The sequence below is a fragment of the Hemicordylus capensis genome, chromosome 4 (genome assembly GCF_027244095.1).
Source record: "Hemicordylus capensis ecotype Gifberg chromosome 4, rHemCap1.1.pri, whole genome shotgun sequence".
Taxonomy (NCBI): Eukaryota; Metazoa; Chordata; class Lepidosauria; order Squamata; family Cordylidae; genus Hemicordylus; species Hemicordylus capensis.
Window position 1 is genome coordinate 211,303,866 of NC_069660.1, and position 22,949 is coordinate 211,326,814.

The 22,949-nt window shown below is 44.1% G+C and overlaps 1 protein-coding gene across 1 annotated transcript in view; it reads right to left on the minus strand.

Moving 5' to 3' along the window:
- Nucleotides 1-22,949, minus strand: part of LOC128323509 (uncharacterized) — a 309,256-nt gene that overhangs the window by 206,421 nt on the left and 79,886 nt on the right. Inside the window, exons 6-7 of the mRNA XM_053246776.1 lie at nt 16,745-16,828; nt 12,999-13,180 (exon numbers count right to left, since the gene is read on the minus strand). Of these exons, the coding sequence (XP_053102751.1) occupies nt 12,999-13,180; nt 16,745-16,828 (266 nt within the window). The remainder of the gene's footprint in view (nt 1-12,998; nt 13,181-16,744; nt 16,829-22,949) is intronic.

Below are 22,949 nucleotides of genomic sequence, written 5' to 3' on the forward strand. Positions count from 1 at the left end.
CTGACTTTTTTAAATGCAAGAGATAGAACAGTAAGGATGTGGTAGGTGATTTCATGTCCTGCCAGTGTTGTTTGCAAAAAGATGCAAACCTTTTCCACTTAAACCCATACGTCCATTGTGTTGCAAGTTTCCTGGACACCTGCAGAACTTTCAAGAGTTCAGAATTCATTATGGGATGTTCAGCCATGTTGTGAGATGCAGAGACTGTATATCTGGTTGGAGAATCAATCCATTCTGGTGGGAAAGGAGATGGGGAGACAGAGGTAAGTTATTCCAACCCCCGGATGCTGGAGAGAGGAGTAGCAGGAACCAAGGCTGCCTTGGCCACCATGGAACAATTATGATTGCTCTAAGCTTCTCCCTCTAAATCTTGTGGAGAACCCAAGGGAGAAGTGGGATTGGTGGGACAATGTACATGTAGTGGGCACCCCAGTTGTGAGAGCAAAGGCATCCCAGAGGGAGTGTCTGCCTTTTCCCACTCTCAGTCAATAAAGGTGGCAATGACAGTTGTCCTCTGTGGCAAAGAAGTCAACATCTGGGTGACCCCAGTTGTGGAACACTTTGTGGAGGTAAGTTACATCCACCTGCCATTCATGGGAGACTACAGTCCTGCGACTGAATACGTCCGCATTAGAATTCTTTTGACCTTGGATGTGGACTGTTGAGTGTTCTATTTTGTGCGATATTGCCCAGTCCCCCCAGAGAGACAGAGGGAGAGTCAGGAGGGATTGGGAACCTATCTCGCCTTGCCAATTCAGGCAGGACTTGGTACTAGAGTTGTCTGTATATGAGTGTAGCAGCCTCGAATGTGCAGGAGAAACCCCTTGAGATCCTTGAAGACTGCCTACAGTTTGAGATCATTTATATGATGCCAAGCTTTGGAGGGGGACCAGTGCCCACTCAGCTGAAATCTGGAGTAATGAGCTCCCCAGGGAGATTGTGATGTATCTATCATTATCATCTTTTGTCGGGGGCGGCAAGCAATGAACGATGTGCCACACTCTAGATTTTGCCAGTGCATCCACCAATGAAGGGAGCAGTGAATGAATTTGGGCATAAGTAGTTGCTTTTATTGGGATTCTTGGATTGAAATGGTCTAGGAACCAGTGCTGTATCACCCACATCCACAGGTGTGCATGTGGGAGGTCCGCTGTGGTTGAGACCATGAGGCCTAAAAGTCTCTGGAGAGTCCTGGCAGAGTGATCCAGGCAAGCCAGTATGTGATGTGCCAGAGAAGACAGATTTGGGGCCCACTCTCAGGGCAAGTATATCTGATTCATGGTGGAGTCGAACACTATGCCTGTGAAGTGGATTATCCATGAGGGGACCAAGTTCAATTTATTTAAATTGACTTGGAGGCCAAGGTTCTCAAGAAGGTGCAGGGTAGTGCGGATGTTGGCTAGAGTCTCTGGAGTTTCTGCTACCAGAAGCCAGTTATCACAGAAGGGGAAAACCTGGACATTGTGTTCATGCAGAAAAGCAATGACCACTGCCCTGCACTTTGTAAACACCCTTGGATGGAGGAGATGCTGAAAGGGCAGCCTTGAACTGGTACTGTTGGGAGCCTATGCAAAAACACAAGTACTTTAGGTGCTGTGGGCAAATAGTTACATGGTAATAAGTGTCTTTCAAGTCTATGGATGCAAACCAAGTTTCTTCTGACAGAAGCTGAGTGATTTCTTTGAGCATCCTGAACCACCTGTATTTGACAAACTTGTTGAGAGCCCAGAGATCGAGTATGGTGTGCAATCCACTGTCCAATTTCAGGACCGCAAAGTACTGGGAGAAGAAACTGTCCCTTTGACTGGGGGTGTACGGGTTCTATGGTGTCTTTGCCAAGAAGAGCTTTTACTTCCTCTAGTAGCACAACAGTAGAACATACAGTATAAAGAACAAACATAGGTGGGAGAGTCACAAATTATATTGCGTATCCCACACAACTAATAGTGAGCACCCATGCGTCTGATATAATGGTCTCCCAAGTTGATACATGGCCTCAGCCATGTACCAATTCGGCTGATGAAGTCGTCATGCATACCTTGGAAAAGGCAATGGTTTAGTCTTGGATTTAGTAGCCCATTGGTTGCTGAAATAAGAAGGCTTCTTATACTGTGACGGTTTCTGAGAATGAAAGGAATGTTCCAAGCCCTGAGACTGTGAAGAAGATTTATATAAGGATGGTTTATTCCATTTAAAAAGTCTGGATTGTTTAGACTGAGTGGAAGTCAGGGTCATGGAATGTGCAGTATTTCTTAACTTATGGATGTGCTCCATTGTCTTTTCAGTTTTAGATCCAAAGAGGGCCTCCCCATCAAATGTGAGGTCCTCACTGTGAGTTTGGGACTCAGGGTTCAGTCTGGAAGACTGCAGCCAAGCATGCTGGTGTAGGGCAACAGCCATAGTACATGCTGCATAGTCAGCTTGGTGATTGGAAAAAGCTGTTGTTTCGGTAAATGGGAGGCCTCCTTCTTAATAACATAGGCAAGGTATTTCTGGTCTTGAGGAAACAGGTCAAGGTAGGGACTCAGCTTTTCCCACAGGAAAAGGTTAAAGTGGCCCATGGAAGCTTGATAATTAGCCACCTTCAATTGCAGAGCCAAAGTGCAATAGAGTCTACAACCAATAGAATCTAATTTACGTCGCTCCCGGTCAATAGGAATGGACAGGGATGTATGCTTAGATTGAGATGGTGCAGCTTCCACAACAATGGAGTTGGGCATAGGATATTTTTGCAAGAATGAGCAGTCCTCTAACTGTACTTGGTAGAAAGACTCCAAATGCTTGGAGGTCGGTTGAGCAGAAGATGTTTTTTAACAGCAGGACTTGGTAATATTAAGGAGTGCCTTGAACTTTGGAAGAGCCACTGGATAATCTGTGTCTGCGTCAATTAAACCAAATATCAAGTCTTCAGCAGGTTGCACCTGTCGCTTTTCTTGGAGTCCCATGCCACAGGATGTATTCAGACTGCATGTGGATGTCCTCATATGGCGGTTCAGGTTTTGGCTCCAAGATGCCATCTGTTGGAGAGGAGTGGGTGCTAATTTCAGCACTCTCAGATTCTGCTTCAGAATGTGAGGGGCACTCCACCTCAAAACGTTGCAAGAGTGGGTCCAACTCTACAGGAAAGTCAGCCTGCTGAGGGGGAGCTGATGGATGGTCAGTAGGTACACATAATGAAGAAGTAGCACCTGGGAGCATCACAGAAGGCTGGGTAGCAGAAGCCTGCATAGTTGCAGACTGATGCTGCTGTTGTTTCCGTTGATGAGAGTCTTTAGGCACCTGTGATGCTTGTCATAATCCAGGAGCACGGGGCCCTCCCCCATGAGGTGGGGAATGCGAGCGACTCCTGTAATGTCCTCTTGTTCAGCTCCAATCTCAGAATCGGGAGATGCTTCAGTCCCAAGCACGGGTTTGAGAATAGGACCAGGATCAAGAACAACCTCAGGTCCGAGAGGGGGATCTGGAGCATCAGTAATAGTCTCCGGTTGAGTGGGCATAGTAAACGTAGTGTGGCCAGGAATGAAATGTACGGTCTCAAGCATGTACATATCTGTGGTGCAGTGATGGAGACCCTGACTAAACAATGTATCTGTCATTCCATGCAGAGTGTGGAGAATAATGTCTGGAATGAATCCTGTCATATGAATGAGGGGCATACTTCAATGTGAGAGAAATAACTCATTGAGCATCGTCAGGAGAGTAGTTCAGTACCTGCTCCACATGAACTTCCGAACCCGACCAGCCCGCACTCGTGGGTGTATGTTGTCGCAAACTGCTTGATCCCAAGGTGACACTCGGTGACAAGGACGGGGAAGCCACATGTGCCAGAGAGGCTGACCCTTCCAAGACAGTTATGATCTTTTCTTGAGATAAGAGAGGATGAGAGGCAGCCAATGAGGGGGATGCTGGCTCCTGTACCTCAGGCTGACTTTGAGAACATGTTGGCAAGGCTACTGGTATCTTTTTTTGGATCTTGTAATGGTGTAGGGCATTGACCGACGCTCGCACCGGTTTCAAAGTGTCAGAATCAGCTGGCTTTTAATTCTTTTTTATCAGTTCCGAGGCATGTACCTGCTTGTCTTTGGCCTGTGTTGTTGGGTGTTGAGGCTTCGGTCGGGGCTTCTGGGTGGAGGTTGAGGGAATTGGTGTCGAGAGAATGCCAAAGTAGAAGGAGTCAGTAGCAACTGAGCATTGGCATGGACAATCAGGACCAAATTATGCTTAGGCTGAGAAGCGGGCTCTGGCATCCCTGTCAAGGAAGGAATGCATGGTTCTAAAGCAGTTGACACTGAGCCGGGCACTGTCAGGATCTTCTCCCACAGAAGGGACCGAAGTCAGAGAGCTTTGGTTTTTTGAGCCTGCTACGTGAAGCTAAGGCAGTATTGGCAAGAATCCATATTATAGGACTCTCTAAGGCAGTGTAAGTGGTCATCGGTGGATGGAAGCTTAGCCCAGCAAACTGTGCACTGCTTAAAAATAACTTTGCAAGCCATAAAAATAAAGGCTTCAATCAAGAGGAAAAAAATATTCAGAGACCTCTCTCTCCATCACGGCCTTCCTATCATTCATTAATTTATTCAAATCCCCTCAAGAAGGGGAGGGAGGGGAAAAGAGGGGACCTGGAGAAAAACAAAAATGCAAAAGACAAAAGAGATAATCAACATTTATAGCTAAGAACAGAATGAGTAAAAAGGAAAAATAAAAGGCAATAGCAGGGGTTTGGGGTGTTGTTGTTTTTTAAGGCAATGAAAGGCACCTCACCAAAGAGCTGTTCTACCATCGGTGAAGAATTGAGGGAGGACGGTGGCAATACCACAGAGAGGGTGGGGCTCCTGCCAAAAAGCAGGGCAAACATCCTTAGAAGATTCCCGAACCAGCTGAAGCATTTCTGGACTGCAGGGAGAGCTCCAACATAGTCATGTTCTTGTGCAAGAGTGCCCATGCTTTGGAAGTACAGAGACTAGCTAAGGGGCTAGCACTGCATATACATGCTGTCGTTTGAAGCAAGCATGCGGCTTTACTCAGGATGTCAGTCTATATTTTTAATATTAAAACATTTTTAATATTACACAACAGACATATCCTGTGCTCCCATTGGCCTCGTCCTGCCCTTTTGCTGCCAACATACCCACCAGCCACACCTACCAACAGTTGTGCATTCTGCAATCTTGAGAAAGGTTTGGTGCCTGGCTACACCATGGGAGCAAGAACTTTCTCAAGAATGCTGAATACAAGGCCATGGAGGACAGGTGTGGCCAGTGAATATGTCAGCCTCAGGACATGTGGCCAGCGGGTGGGGCCCTCCCTTTCCACATGTTCAGTGGACATAGACAGAAATAACTTGAGCCCTTGACTACAGTGTTGCTTGTACAATCCTTACAGATTGTCTAAGGTTTGTAGGTCTCAAGTGCATATGACATTTCTTCCTTAGTTGCTGTAGCAGGAGGTAATGGCTGTGTTTACTCCCAAGTAAATGCAAGCTAATCTCAGTAGTGTGGCTTTAGGCAATATAATAGGCCTGCACATCATCATTTCCCAGCCAGTTCCCAACATTCTGTCCCACTTTCCCAATGTTCCATCACATGGCATCACACTCTAGTGTTTCCAAGAAACAGACCCCAAGGCAGGTCCAAGCAAACAGGGGCTGCCAGGGGAGCTCCAGTATCTCTCAGTGCAGCAACATAAATGGTCCATAATCTGGGACAGAGGAAAAGGAGTAAAAGGGGTTTTTTCATTTCAAGTACTGGAGAAAAATAAAGTACTGGACTTGGAGACAACATTGTAATGTGTGTGTCTGCATGTATGCCCATCTGATAATACATGTTGCCAGCTCAGTGGGTTCTGCCACTCAAGGTGAAGCCAAGAAGCTGCTGGACCCACTCTCCAATGTTGGCCCAGCCCCCAGATGCTGATGCCAGCATTGGGGGCAGGACCTTCCTCACTGGCACCGTCCTTCCCCATCTCCTGGCTGCCTTACCTTCTGGACACACTGGTGTTTTAAACACAATATGATTCAGATGCTGAAACTACCCCAACCCAAAGCAGGGGGGCATGTTTTGAAGCAGAGAAGGATTGCAATGCCACTTTCACCATTCCCATCATGAACACAGCTTCTGAGCTGGCAGATGGGAAGCTTTCCTTGCCTCCTCTTAATAGCCTAGAGCCTGTGACCAGGGTAGTGAAATTATTATTATTAACATTGTTCCTCCAAGGAGTTCAGGGTGGTATACATGGCTGCTCATCACCCTATTTTATCCTGAAAACAACCCTGTGAGTTTGGCAATGCAGTCTGGGAGACTGTTGGAGTGAGGTGGGCAGAACCTACCTTCTCCAGCATGTGGCATCCCATAGCTTAACTATACTTCTCTAGCCGTCCCTGCAATATATAAGCTCCCAGCACTGCTCATCATAACATCATTTGTTTGCTACTCAGTAAGAACAATGTGGAAGTTGTGATGTCCTCAGGAACTTGATTGGTTCATGAAATGACCAGGCTCTTTTAGATTTCTCCAACAGAGAAATAAGACTTGATGAGAGAGATCTGTGACTAGTCTTTCTTTCTTTCTTTCTTTCTTTCTTTCTTTCTTTCTTTCTTTCTTTCTTTCTTTCTTAAAAGCAGTTGTGGAGGATGGGAAGAGTTTAACCCTGTTACCAATTTAAACCCCCACAAGCTGCTGTTACAAATACGAATAGAACAAATATGTATATATTGCTTTTCAACAAAAGTTCCCAAAGTGGTTTACATAGATATAATTAATAATTAAATAATTAAAATGGCTCTCTGTCCTCAAAGAGCTCACAGTATAAAAAAGAAATATAAGATAGACACCAGCAACAGCCATGGGGGCGGGGGGATGCGGTGCTGAGGATGGATAGGGTCAGTTGCTCTCCCCCTGCTCAATAAAGAGAATCACCACTTGAAAAAGATGCCTCTTTACTCTGTTAGCAGGGGACACTTTGCTCTGTTAGCACTATGAGTACACATCTTTCCCCCCTTCCACAGCCAATATAAGCCAGGGGCAAGTTAAGCCAGGGGCAAGTTAAGGGAAATAGCACGTGGGGGAAAGGAGTAAAATCCCAGGAATGCAGTCCCAACCTAAATGAGCACCTTTCCCAAGCTGCTTTTAACAAAAGAAACAGATAGCAGGAGAGTTAATTACCTATATATTTAATTTTCCTAAATATACCTGTCGCTAATCCCATGCGTGGCAGGTCCCGTGAGAGCAGCTGCCTGGGAGATAGCAATGGGGACGGGAGACAATGGCAGCAGCGGCCGGATGAAGCAACGGCCGGGCCTGGCCCTGGCTTGGCTTGGAGGCGGCAGTGGGCTGGCCTGGCCCTGGCCCGGCTGCCGGTTGGTCGGAGGCAGCAGCAGCAGGCTGGCCTGGCTGCCAGTTGGCCGGAGGCAGGCAGGCCTGGCTGCCGGGAGGAGGACGAGGCCAGAGGTGGCGGCGGGCTGGCTTTCCCGCCCGCCAGGAGGAGGGGGTGGGAGGAGGTGGCGGGCCAGCTTTCCAGCCAGCCCATAAGCCATATAGCATTGGGAGGGAGAGGAAGCATCAGAAAGCACGGGGAGGGGGGCGAGAAGCAGGAGACGGGGGTGGGGAGCAGCCAGCCAGAAAGCCGGGCATGCCGGTGTGGTGGTGGTGGGAGGGAACAGCAGCAGTGTCTTGGCCGGCCGGAGGTTCAGATGCTCTGTGCCCAGCCCAGCTAGTTTAAAATATTTTCTGATATAGAATCTCCCCCAAATCTCTAAGTCCTTGAAAGAAAGGAAAGATTGTGCCATTGAGTCGGTGTCGGCTCCTGGCAACTACAGAGCCATGTGGGTTTTTTGGTAGAATACAGGAGTGGTTTACCATTGCCTTTCTCCTGCCAGGATGAGATGATGCCTTTGCCATTGTCACTGAAGTGAGCATCTGCCTCCAGCACCTTCCTATATCGCTGCTGCCCAATATAGGTGACTACAAATATATATTTACTAGGCACAGTCTGGGAAGCACACCAACAGGGATTCAAACAGCCTCTTGCTCCCTAGTCAGGGTGCTTCCCTGTTGTGTCACTGCAGCTTGAAATATTACCCAAAACTACTTAAAGGCCCAAAAGTTCTTCCCACAGCCTTGTTGGGAAATGTTTCTATAAACCAATCATCTTATAACCATTACATGTTTATTCAGATGTCATGACATGCTACTGTAGTAAGAATCCATTGCTACTATTGTATCAACTAATGTTTAGGACATTTCTCCTTTTAAAAAGAAGGGTATTATAGGTACAGTGTGCAACCTATATCTACTGCATTATTTAAAAACAAACCATGCTGTGAAAATTCAGTATCATGTACATATTTCTATCATTTCCTATTCAACAAATGTCAAATTCAGTTATGTAAATTTAAACCTAACTATAATTTTTTCAGGGCTGTACAGGATAAAGAAGATGGAAGGAGTTTAAAAATACAAATATTTCCATCACCAGAAAGTAATCTATGTATATTCAGGATTTTGAATAGAATAAAATATGTAGATTTTTAAAAATAAGTTGCTGTGCTTGTATTTTTGTATGTGGCATAATAATTGCTATGTTGTTCCTTGACACTTAGGATAAAACCTTCATGCCCTTCATACACTAAGAGGTATTATGGTATTAATAAAAGCCCATGGAAAGAAAAAGTAAAATATAAAACACACACTGATTGTGGCTATGATAGGGCATGGAGTGGCATGAGCCAACGTTGCTAAGAGGCATCTTATGCAGGAAAATTAGACCAGATCCTATGTTACATAAGAACAGCCCTGCTGGATCAGGGCCAAGGCCCATCTAGTCCAGCATCCTGTTTCATACAGTGGCCCACCAGATGCCACTGGAAGCCTACAGGAAGCAGTTGAGGGCATGCCCTCTCTCCTGCTGTTACTACCCTGCAACTGGTACTCAGAGGCATCCTGCCTTTGAGGCTGGAGGTGGCCTATACCTCTCCAACTAGTAGCCATTGATAGACCTCTCCTCCATGAAGTTATCCAAACCCCTCTTAAAGCCATCCAGGTTGTTGGCTGTCACCACATCTTGTGGCAGAGAGTTCCACAAGTGGATCACGCATTGTGTGAAAAAGTACTTCCGTTTGTTGGTCCTCGACCTCCTGGCAATCAATTTCAAGGAGTGACCCCTGGTTCTGATGTTGTGTGAGAGGGAAAAGAATTTCTCTCTATCCACTTTCTCCACACCATCCATGATTTTATAGACCTCTACCATGTCTCCCCGCAGTTGTCTTTTTTCTAAACTAAATAGCCCCAGGTGTTGTAGCCTTGCTTCATAGGTAAGGTGGTCTAGGCCCCTGATCATCTTGGTTGCCCTCTTCTGTACTGTTATACAACCGCTGTAGTCTTGTTGACTTCTGCTCTATGTCAGGCAATGAACTGGTACCATTGTAAGTGGCTCTGGGTAGCACATAAGAGTGCAACTGAAGCTACAAACTTCTATCTAGCCCAGTATTGTCTGCTTTGACTGATAGCAGTTCTCCAGGATTTCAGGCAGGGGAAGATCTTCCCCAGCTTTGCTTCTTGGGAGTCTTTAGCTGAAGTTGCCAGGGACTGAACCTGAGGCTTAGGATATGCAAAAAAAGTGCTCTGCTACTGTTGTAATATGGCAGTGTGCAGAAGAGGGCAGCAGGTGGAGACAAGCCTGTAACCTGGGCAATGAACTGGACTGTGATCAGCAGATCACAAAGGAGTGTATGTGGGGGAAAGGAGTCTATGTGGTCTAAGGAAAAATGTTCAGTCTGAGATTTGAACTCCTACTGAAAAAGATACATAACCCTGGGGCTGTCCCACCCATCAGGCTGACTGAGACAGTCACCTCAGGCAGTGAATTAGTGGGGGGTGGGATGGACCACTGCTAAGCACCTTCCCTACCTCTGCCATCCACCACCCACCACCCACCTCCGCCTGCTTTTGCCATCTGCCGCTGCCCATCTCTGCTGTCCACTGCCACTCCTCCTCCTGCATACTCTGGATTTAAAAAGGGGGGAACAGAGCAGAAGAAGAAATGTGGAGAAGAGAGTGGCAGGCTAGAGCAGGAATTCTCAACCTTGGGTCTCCAGATGTTGTTGGACTTCAGTTCCCATAATCCCCAAACAAAGTCCATTGGGGCTGGGGATTATGGGAGTTAAAGACCAATAACATTGGGACACCCAAGGTTGAGAATCCCTGGGCTAGAGCGTCTTCCTTTGCAAATCCAGATAATCTGGGAGTAGAAGTAACAGTAGCAGCTACAGCTCTTTGTACCTTGGAGTGCTACAAAATAAGGGGGTGGTATTTTGGCACCCAGTCTAAGCTGGGCAGATCCTGGGCCAGGCCTGCAGAGCCCAATGGATGGAACTGGGGCTTCCTGAGAGATATGCCTGTATGGATGACGGCCAGAGTAAACAGTAAGCAGCTATAAAGAGAATGGAGACTCTTGTACTATTCTGGCACTCTTGGCAACCTGAGAGCCACTTCGGCATTGCCAGAGTGACAAGAGCCAATGACTCCTAGGCTGCAAAGTTAGGAGATCAGCCTTGAGGCATCAGTCTGAGAAACATGTGGAAACCAAGAAATTCTGAGGTGAATTCAAATCTGGAACAGTGCTAAGGACATCACTGGGCCTTAGGCAGGCAGAATTATTATGCAAGTATGCAGTTGCATTTGTGAGTGCTTAATGTTTTTAGGCTCTCATTCATATATTAAATAATATGAAATGTTGAATAAGAGTTAACTGTAATTATCCTATTGTTTTAGGGCTCACTTAAATGTTACAGGGGAAACACAGGGTTTTCTTAATGCAGGGAGTTGGGAAGAGATTTGCTCAGGAGAATCAGAGATGAAAGGGTTATTTAACCCACTCCTACCTGTTAATTATCCTCTCTAAATGCTTTCTCAGGTAGATTTTAATATTTTCTCCCAATCAGTCTCTGAAAGTAGAGGTAAGCATCACTATGGGGAAAATGCCCCAAAATGTTTGCAGGGAGAACCAATTAATGCACAAGGAGTTAAGCATCCTTCTCACCCACTGGTTCTTCCATGTGCCTCCCTAAATTTCTTGCTCTCTTGGAAAATCTCAGGGTGTGACCATGTCTAAATAATCTCAGGCTTGGCTCTTTGCTATTAAGAATGGCAAACTACTTTAAGCAACCCACAGGGTTTTTAAAAAATCAAAATAAAGCTCATAACAATTGCCAAAGTAATTAGAACTATCTTATTAAAAGAGAGCACACCAATTAATATGATTGGTTTAAATATGTGATCTTCTCCAAACTCCTCATAAAATAAGGTACATAGGATACATTTGTCTGGCTATCCAATTGTACAATGCAAAGGAATTTGAACGTCTGGGACTGCCATAGATGCATATTTGATTAGCCCTGATAAATAAATGAACTATCCTCATGCACCTCTGGTGTTCCTTAGTGCCAGAGGCAGAGCAAATGAATTCTGCCACTAGATTATTTTTAGGTTGCATCTTCACTTTTTAATTTTTATTTTTATTTTTTTAAATGGTGGTATGTCCAAGTGAAGAAGGAGATGACAGACTGACAAATGGGGCAAGAGGTAGAAACCCCCAAGGTATTGTGTAAGTAATGTAATACCTTTGAGTCCCTACCTGAAGGCAAATGACAAATCAATTAAGACTACCATAAAAAGGTAAAAACCCAATTAAATAATTATCTCTTCCACTTGTGACTATTAAGAGCTAATTAAATTCTATATGTTCTATTACATGTGGATTCAAATTCTCCCTTGCCAGTTAAGGAAGGGTATTCAATGGTTACCGATGTGACTTCATAAACATCCAAATGTATATTTCAGGGAACATGACATTTGTGAACAAATTCAGGTTTAATTGACAGCTGTGACACAAAGATAACCCCCACCACACACACACACACACACACACACACACACACACACACACACACACACACAATTTCATCCCATCAAAATGAGCTATAAAATGAACATTTATAACTTCTGTTGATACTTAGGTTTGGGTACTGTTAGGTAGTTTAAATCATACGACTTATATTTCATAATATGATGCACTTGAAATCTATAAAGGTTTTTTACTTATATTTTCAAGATAAAGAGAACTTATCTTCCTTTTTATAATTATATAGTCCCAGAAATAAAAATAATAATTGTGCAGTATAATTTTGAATAAGAGATGTTCCTTTGAATTTCAGTCATGAATAATAAGTCAACATTCTGAATCTATCTCTTGTTGTAGACAGACATATTATTCCCACAAATAACCCCATTTTTTTTTTTAAAAATTCTTCCTATAAAATATCAATAATACTGCTTCCATACACCATATTTCTGGTTCTGTAAACAAAAGTATAAACTGAGAAACCCACCAATAAAGGGCCTCACCACTCACTACTTGCACTGCACTCAATAGGGGAAAGTGATTACCAGAGAGTGACTTATCATGTTTTCCCCAAGAAATAATGTATGCTTCAGCTTAGTCTCACTAGGTGTGGGGCAGAGGGAGAGGGTGGCGGTGAGGAAATAGACTAATAGCTAATGCAGGCAAACAGTGGAAGAGCGCCATTAAAACCAAATTTACATTCTAGATATTGTTGGTATTATATTATAGACTTGGGAAATCGTAACACCACATGTAGAGTTGCATTTGCAGTTCCAGCTAGGAAGCAATCAGTAGCCTTGTTTGGGCAAGAATTGTCCCAGCAAGCCACATATCCCTGCATCAACACACACCCTCGTGTTCCTAGGTTGAGTGTTTGTCTCAGGAGGACAGCACTATACCTGGGGACTTTCTCTTCAAATCATAGGGATAAAGTGTCCCTGGGTTCAGAGCTACCTTTCTCAGACAAATGCTGAGCACAGAGATGCTGGGGTATGTGACTATGGAATATGCCAGCACCAAGAGTCATGGCAAACTATTCAACCTGTACATACATAGTGGCTGAATAGGGCTAAAGAAATGGCCTTTTGGTTCTTCACTCTGACCTGTTCCAGTGGAGGGTTGCCAAGGCGAATCATCTCCTCCTGAACATCCTTCTCAAACTCTTCGATATAAGGGAAGGCCTCTTCATCCTCCACTTCCTCACAAAGATCATAAGTCTTAGTATAACTGGCAGGACACAAAGAACCAGAAACATCTTCACCATGTTTTTCTTCAACATGTGTTTCTAGGAAGAAGAATGTGATTGGCAGTATTTATCAGAAGTAATTTCTCTCACAGTTTATACTTCTCAGATATTTGGACTGGATATTCCAAGTTACAAGTTTTAAAGTGTAGCTCTGCTAACAGTAGGAATGTTGCAGGCATACTTGCAGTAAAGATCTTTGCTGGATTGATTATGTTCAGCACCTCACTGTTTTGAGTAATAAGTATTTGGTGGTGGTGTCATTTTGCTTTCAGGCAACAAACAAGAACAAGAAAAGGAAACCTGAAATATTTGACAATGAAATAATCAGTTTTAACCATGATGAAAACTGAAGTCCAGTTCACACATGTTTTCTACTACATATAAACAGCCCCAACCACAGTCAGGCACATGCCTGCATGAATAATGTAACATGTGAATGAGGCAACTGCCAGTGGCTGCCATTCTCATGATGATGGCAGTACGTTTTCCTAGCTATCATGCTTGTTTGAAGTTCTGTGCCCACACCTGATTTACCTATTCTTTTATCCACGCATATGTATAACCAGGAATGGTTGGAACTGCTTACGTGTAAGGAAAACATTGTACGTAAGCTATGGGGAGGGGCTACAGCCCAGTGGCAAAGCACATCCTGTGCATGTAGACGGTCCCAGGTACTATCCTCGGAATCTCCAGGTAGGATTGGGAATGACCTGAAACCCTGGAAAGCCACTGCTGACAGTACTGACAATACTGAGCTAGACGACTGCCCAATGGTCTGATACGGCAACTTCATGTGCCCTAAGGAAAACAGAAATGCATATGGCGTCAAATTCATTTTGAAAGATGAAACAGCACTATTAGATAAAGGTTAGATAAAGAAAACTTTATCTTATCTTACAGTGCTGCTTCATCTTCTAAGCACTGTAAGGTCACTTACAGTTTATGCTTATGCTTGATATTAGCATCGTGCTTATTACCATTAACATCATGCTTATGCTTGATGTTAATGGTAAGACAAGCAAAACAATTACAAATTGGATATGGACTTACAATACATGTAGTGCATGGAGGTAAAGTGCTTTTCAGCATGATATCAATGATTACCTGATCAAAAATAAGATATATACAAGTTGGTATCTACAATATATCCACAGGATGAGGGATCCATTAGAAAAGAAGAAATTGGGTTCTGAGGACAATCTCCTGTAAAAGAGTCCTTCAGCAGCAAAAAGGATGAAGTCCCCATTTGTCATGAAAAGGAATCCTCTTTCCCAGCAGTTCCAGGAGATCAACAACCAAAAATACTTTGGGGGTCATTTCCAGAAGTAGCTGGGATGTGGAAAAGGCCTCTTCAAGGTCATCCCTTCAGGTGGCTTCCTTATGCCAGCAATCCTCCTCCTCTAGTCCCTTATTAGATAGATTCACTAAATCTTGGGCAGTCTCTTTAGATACTCTCTCTAATCCTTCCCTTCACAGCCCTGTATACAGTCACTTGGGCTGCGGGAAGGGCTACAGAAAGTATAGGTTCTATCTAAGCTTTAGCTCAGCTGGGGGAGGTAGCATGGTTAGACAAGCTTAGAGACTGCAAAACTTCCTTCCTCTCGAGGCTCAGGAATTTCCCTGAGTGGTGGAATGGGTTGGGTGAGCTGTACAACTCCTTTGTACTTTGAAGTCTTAAAAATAAACATTCCAGGGCTTTTGCACAGTTCTGTCTGAATTTTCGTCCAGAACTCAGAGAAAAAATAGATGATGTTTTGAGGGGCACTCAAAGTCAGACTGAAAAATGGTGCTGCTTATTGACAATAAAAGAAGTGTAAATGAAACCAAATAGACTATTGCAGCCCAGCTCTAATATATATTGATTCTTCTCACCATTGCTAGCATAAACTTGCATTTGCAACTCTTTTTTATTATAGCTCTATCTACAACCCTGTGAATTATGATATGACTTTTTCACTGATACTTCCAGAAGTTGAGGTCACAAATAATCAAGAGGATTCTCTTGCTCATTTTTCCATATTAGGATCACTAAAAGATGACAGCAACCAGTTTGTCTGCACCTCACTTCATCTAGGTTATCTGAAGAGAAACCCTTGCTTTTATATTTGCCTATTTTTCCTTCTATGGAAAATGTCATATCTAAGTTTTTTCTTTTCATACACTACAAGACACAAAATTGACAAACAATATGTTTTCTCCATTTCCCTTTCTTCTCTCAAGTCTTCCATTCACTAATGAAGATCAGAAAAAGAAATAAAGTGATTTCCGTTTGAACTTTTGCTCAGTCAACATTGTTCAGTGATGAGATTTCCATTCCCTACATTGTTCCTGTACAGAGCAAAGCTGGAATCTTATCACTATAGGGCACAGAGCATTTTAGAAACATTATCTTGTCTGTTATGTTTTGAATTCCAAGTGATTTGATGTCCTAACAATAAACCTACTTTTACTTACTAAATTACCATTGGAGTGGTGGTAGCAATTACTACAATTTTTGTAATTTTTCTAATTTTAACAGGGAATTCTATGAGGGCGCAAAATTAGGAAGTTGGTAAAGCCTATAAATGTGGATCCAAGCACCCGACACGATTTTATAGGCTATGTATCATGTATGCCCAACCAGCTAACTAGAAATCATCACTAGAAATCTAAAAAGAAATCCCAACAATTCAGCCAGTCATGGGCTGGCACAGTTAACACACGTTTATCACTTGATGATGGCAACATCAAGACATTATTTGCAATTGTAAATAGGCCATCACAGATCAAACTTTCACATCAAGGCTCTTTCCAGATTACCTGCTACAACCAGGGGCATAGCAAGACGAAACCTGGGCCCCCATCACACATGTGAAAGGCACTCATGCCCCTGCACCCCAAGCCACACACCCTGCATATGATATCAGATGCAAGAGGTGGGGCAGCCAACATCTCCTCCCACAGCCCCTGCCCTGCCATGCTGCCACCACTCCTGCCCCACTGCCATTGCTTATCTTGACCTCCGGCTCCGGGCGTGGGTGGTGATCACACCCAGTGGGGCAGGACAGGACAGGGGTGACAGTGGGGCGGTCTCCTTGGGGGTCCCCTGACCCATTGGGCCCAGGGTCATTTGTCTGTGCTTGTCCAATGGATTCTATGCCCCTGGCTACAACTATGGTAGTTGGCAGGATCGAATTGAAAACGATCCCCAAAATCTACAATGGGAAAATTTCCCTACAACAGAAAAATACAGCTACTTTTTTGCAACAGATATACAACGTTATAGCATTAAATTGCAGCAACAAAATCCAAAACAAGGCATCCGAAATGTGAAAGGCACCCTGCTGACAGTGTAGGGACTGCAGTGCCACAACACAGGCCGTACGGAAGCACACTTAGCAGATAAGTTGCAACACTGTTGTAGGAGTTAATCTGGAAAGTGCCCAGGTCCATTACAATGCTTTTCAGTGGGCTAACTGAAAAGTCCACTTCTGCTGCCAGCTGTCAAGTGGTATCAAATGATGGACAAGTATGTGTGAACCAACTCTTAGTTTCCCCCCTCTATTTTAATGAACCCAATGCACACTGTTCAAATCTTCCAAATGAAAGGTTTTTCTTGTTTACCATGAGATCCCAACATGTCATTCTCTTCATCTAGAAATATCATCAGTTTGTCATAGAGGAGTTTCTCATCCAACATCACAGGCACTAAGAAAAAAAGTAATTAAGGTCAAGAATCTTTGGATAATTTCAGAAAGCCAAAAATCTGTAAGTGGAGACATAAAAAGGCTCATAAAGAATAGGGTGGAAATCACATTTGTCATAATGCTAAATTAAGGGCAGACCATTGCATCTTGTAGAATTATTGTACCTAGAGTTCATAGCCCAAGATATGTATAATGTTTTCAGTGCTAGAAGTGATAAAGTACTTGATCCTTCTCCAATGAGTCTATAGCCATAAAAACAAGAGGAGGTGTAGGGAATCTCCTCTAATAATAGAGACACATTATTATTGTGTACATTTTTATCTCATCTTTCCTCTAAGGAGCTAAGTGGCATATATGGATCACCACCACCTCTTTTTTTATCGTTAAAACAATACTACGAGGTAGTCTAGGCTGAGAAATAGTGCCTGGCAGTGAGCTTCATGGTAGTGAGGTTTTATTATTATTATTATTATTATTATTATTATTATTATTATTATTATTATTATTATTATTTCTTGTTTACACAGTCAGATAGGTGTTATTGACTGGTTTGTTTTATCCAGACATCATCATCATCATCATCATCATCATCATCATCATCATTATTATTTAATTCGATTTCTATACCGCCCTTCCAAAAATGGCTCAGGGCAGTTTACACAGAGAAATAACAAACAAAAAGTCATGGCTGAACTTCAGTGATCTACTGTGTAAACACACATGCATACACACACAGACACAATGTTCCTATATTTTTCTATGATACAATACAATATTTTCTTATGATGATACTGAAGTTCCACCGTATTCAAATATTGTCAAGTCAGTATCCCTGGCCTTTTGGAATGGGCAACATAAGATGCATATTAAATATTCCCTTGAGTTGTTATGTGGAACAGACAAAAGCCCTTAGAAAAGTCCATCCAATTTGTTTCTTTTGTTTGACTTAATATATTAGGTCTTCTTGTGTCTCGGGGAGCCATGTCTAAATGGCTGTCTTTTTGAATAGCTCTTCCTGTTTCTTTGGCAGACCTGTCACTTGAAAGCCACATGAAAGTCCAATTTACCAGAGGTATGTCAGCAATGGCAGTCACTCAGCCTCAGGTTGGTTGAGATCTACAGAATTCACAGCATAACACTGAGCTTTCTTTATTCCAAACATAATTATTTTGATCAGTGTGAGGCCATAGATTGGAAGAGAGAGGTTTGCATAAGATGTGTCCAGAAGACTCACTTTTATTTTTGAAGAGCCCAATTTATGATATGTTTTTCCTTCTTCCCCCTCCCCCCCGCTTCCTCCCGACTGCTTTATTTGATATATACTCACTGGACATTAAAAAAAAAATTCTCAAAGGGTGGTTTATTTTTTAACCATTGATTCCTTAAACCCCTCTCCCTATTCCCATCACAACAGGGCAGTCCACAATACAGAGAAGGAAGCCAGGGAGGAGTCTGATGGGACTCTTTCCCACAGCAGCCCTCGAATTGAACACCTGAGAGATAGCAGGTGGGGTTTCAGTTTGAGCCCCACCACTCCGCTCTGGCCAAAAGAGACAGCTTCAGGGAGAGCAGCCAAAGAAACCCTTTTCTTAACAGAGTGGGCCAGGTAACAGCTCCAGGCCGGAGCTTTTTCACCACTCTGAGCAACTAGGACACCTGCTCTTTCTGCCTCCGCTTTGCCCTCAGCTGCATGGGAAGTGAATCTGACACAGTGATCACACAGCATTCCTTGACATTCCCATTGGGAATGGAGCAGTAGCTCAGTGGAAGAGCACTCACTTGGCAACCCGAAGGTCAATCTCTGGGATCTTCAGGACTCAGTATAAGGGAGTTTCATATGTCAATGTAGTGAAGTGCATTTAATAGTACTGTGGGAACTGAAAGGTCAATAATTGAAGGAGGGGCTTATACCATCCGAGGTATCTGGGAAGAAGGAATTATCCCAGTGCTTGAGTGTGTGATCGATAACAGCTGCTGGTACCTGAAGCTCCTGATGATCTTGAGTGTGTGAAGTCGGACAATAAACCAGTTAACTTGTCTCAGAAGAAGCAAGGCCTATTCTATTTCATGAAGGTACAGTTATACTGTTGCAACACTGAGTTAATCCAATGCTTTCTAAACTGCTAGCCTTTTCTCCAAATGGTTCTACCTCACTACTGATGCTGCAGATGTCAATTAGACATGCTTCTAGCTATGTATATAAATATTTGTCGTCATCGTAGTGGAAGTAGTAGATCTTTCTCTGTATATGCCCCCTCCACATTTCTCCCCTCCTGAAGTCGTGCTGATTCTATGTGAAAGACCCAAACAATCAGCCCGCACCAGGGGTGTGTGATCTAAATATTCTCCCTGCCTCATGGGACCTGCTCATGGACAAGCAGCTCCCACACAACTGGGTGAACATTTAAAGGGCATCATAGAGTCATTCCATGTGATCAGCGGCTCTTCCCAGCAGCGGTGGAGGATTGGGAATGTGTGTGCACCTCTGGGAATGTGTGTGCACCTCTGAGAACACATGTGCACTTCTGGGAATGCGTGTGCACCTCTGGGAACACGTGTATGCTTCTAGGAACGTGTGTGCACCTCTGGGAACGCGTATGCGCACCTAGAAATGTGTGTGCAACTCTCGGAACATTTGTGCACCTCTGGGAATGCGTGTGCGCACCTGGGAAAGGGTGTGCATCTCTGGGAATGCGTATTCACCTCTGGGAAAGCGTGTGTGCATCTGGGAATGTGTGTGCGATCCTGGGAATTCGTGTGCAACTTTGGGAACACGTGTGCACCTCTTTGAACGCATGCGCACCTGGGAACACATGTGCACCTCTGGGAACGTGTGTACGCACCTGGGAACGTGTGTTCACCTCTGGGAACGCATTTGCACCTGTGTGAACATAAGTGCACCTCTGGGAATGCGTGTGCGCACCTGGAAACGAGTGTGCACCTCTGTCTGCTCTAGACTGAGCACAAGGCAGAAGGCCACATTCGTGATTTTCACTATTTTTAAAATGACGACTACTTTCTTTAAAAAGTAAAAACCTTCAATGTGAGAGCCATTTCCCACCACACTGACCTCTGTGCAGTGCTGGTGTTTTCCTCAGTGCCAAGGCAGCTTTTTAAAGAGAAATGGGGTGCTATCAGGCCCCGGTGATGTCTGGGAAGGCACACACAGAACGCGGGGAAGTGTAGTCCTTCCCCGTGCATAGAGATCTACAGGGTAAACGCTGGGAAGAACTATATTTCCCAGTGCTCTCTGCATGCCTTCCAAGATGGCATGTGGGCTCAGTTAACTTAAAGGAGCCCCACTAGTGCTGGACAAAATACAGCATGATTTGATGGAAGCAGTTGCCTCTGTGTGGTACTAGGGAGGCTGTGCAGAGTATATGGCTTCAGCTGAAGCTTCGCACAGGCCTAATAAACAATTTGTTAGGGAGCTGCACTCAGGGTCGATGGGAGCTGCCACTGGCTCCCAGGCTTCACAGTGAAGAACACCGTGATAGATAGATTTTTAGACATTTGGACTTGTTTCATTAGTTCGTGACATTTCACATTCCATGTGTCATATTCAGACAGCATGGGCTCAGACAGGTCTTGGGTTGAACCACAACTATGGAATTTCTTTCACTTGGAAACTCACAACAGCCAGATTCTTAACATATGTAAGGTAGCTCTTTAGACTCAAGAGTAAAGCTAGCAGAGGATTGAATGGGGACAGTGCTTTATCTGGATTTTAACTGCTATTTTAACTATGCCTGGGAATGAATGAGAAGGATCATGTGTGGTCTGTTCACTAGAGCAAACTGGCCTATGTGACCAAGAAGACCACTGCCGGTAATTTTGTTTTCTTCATCCTCATCATCATTCTTTTGTATGTCAAGCATACAGGTGAAGATACTGTGTATGTGTATATTTACTTATCAATGTGTGGGATGACAGACAAGTGATAAACTGTTTAATAATTATGGAAGGATGGGAGTGGAGATTTGACTGCAAGGAGGTTTGGGATAGGATAAAAGCAGCAAAAAATGTTGGGTCCCAGTTGATGATAAGCTCTGCTTCAGGTCCTTCAGTTGAAAAATAAAGGTGAGCTAATGAGTTCAGATGGAAAAGATATTCCTTCACTTTTCTTCATATAAGTAGCATATTCATTCATTCATTCATTCATTCAATTTATATACCACCCTTCCTAAGATAGCTCAGGATGGTTTACATAATAAAACACATAAAACAATTAAAACCAGATACACATTTAAACTAGATTAAAATTAAAACTAGATATCACTAAAAGCCAGGCGAAAAAGATGGGTCTTTAAGGTACTCTTGAAGGCCTTCCAGACCTCTTTAAGGAAGATAATCCTCTAAAATCCATGTGGAGTGTGTTCCACAAGCCAGGGGCGACAACCAAGAAGGCCTGATCCTAGGTTTCCACCATATGAACCAGTGGCACCCAAAGATGGATCCCTTCTGATTATCTTAATGAGTGGTGGGGATTTTGTAGAGAAAAGTGCAAGGTAATAACCAGCACTTTGTACTTTGCCTGCAAACATATCGGCAGCCAGTCCTCCGGAGAACGGCGTGCTTTGCGGTGCGCGCATGTGCGTGCGCGCAAGCCGCCATTCTGCAGGAGGCCTTCCGAACGAGAGGAGCTCTGTGCCGGAGCTCCTCTCGTTTCTTATCCAGTGAGCGGGTGAGCGAGCGAGTGGGTGGGTGTGCGGGCGGGCAGCTAGCTGGGAGGGAGGGAGGGCTGGCTTGGGGAGTTCTTTCGCCGTGGCGGGGGCGGGGGCGGGGGCGGCTGGTTTCCAGCGCCCCTATACTGTTAAATACGGGCGCTGGCGGGGGCAAGGAGGCGGGAGGGCTAAGCAAGCCCTCCCCGCCCTAAAAACAAGGCCCCCCTTCGGTGCCGGTCCGGACTTCTCCGGACCGTGCACATCACTAGCCCAAACCAGCCCATTCGGGCCTTCCCCCTCCGGCACGGTGGCCATTTTGGAGGCCACCCCGCCTGCAGGCATGGCAGCCCAGGCCACACAGAGGCCAGTTTTTAATTACTACATCAGATCTGCACCTGCAACCTCCAGACATCCGCCCATGGGGATATGGCGGTTCCCCTACAATAATCCTAATTCAAATTTGTTTGAAAATCTGAAAATTGCTTTAAGACAGTCTGTTGGTATATTTTATTCCACATGGGAATGATATGAAGACTAATCTTATTACTAAATATTGCAGTCTGAAAGAAACAATGGAAATAATAATTAAAAAATCACATGGTAACCACTGAAGTTTCTGAATATGGTTTGGGTGCTGTCTTGACTCAGCAAAAAAGGGGACAGGGAAGTTACAGTTGCCTTTGCTTCCAGAGTGCTTACTGCATCAGAGAAGATGTGTTCTGTCATTGAAAAAGAAGCTCTAGCATGTTTGGGGGTATTTTTCTAGCATGTTTTTGAGGCATTTCAGGACTTACTTGTGGGGCAGAAAATTCACTTCACAGTCAGACAATAAACCTCTATCTGCCTTATTTACTACTCAGCAATCAAGTTGAGCGACGCCAAGGAATGCCAAATGGATCACAAGACTTATGCACTTTGATTTCTAGGTGTAATATCTCCAGGTATTCGGAATACAACTACAGATTGTTTATCTCGACGTCTACTTCTAGGCCAAAAGGAGATCACAGAAGAAGAAAATAAAGGAATAGTAATTGCACAAATTTATTCACTCACGGAGTGATCACGTCTTCTGAATGGAAAGCAGCCCTCAGTGCTGATCAAGTGCTTACTGAACTTAAACCTTACATAACTAATGGATTGCCACACAAAAACAAGGTACCTGAACATCTACAACCAACGAGAAAAGAGGGAAGGAAGTCTGATCTCAGGAAAGGAACTGGAGAGGAATTTGATCTTGCTTCCAGTTTTGACCTCACAAGGAGGCTGATGGACAATTCTATGTACCAGAAAAAACATCACTAACAGCTCCTGCGCCAGAGAACTGAAAGATTAGGAGAAATGTGTGAGAGACAGGAGACCACCTGAAAGACTTCAAGACTTTCCACTGAATTGTAAATGAATTCAGTTCTGGTTGTTATAAAGGGGAGGGGGGTTGTGTTGTATTCTAATTAGCAATCT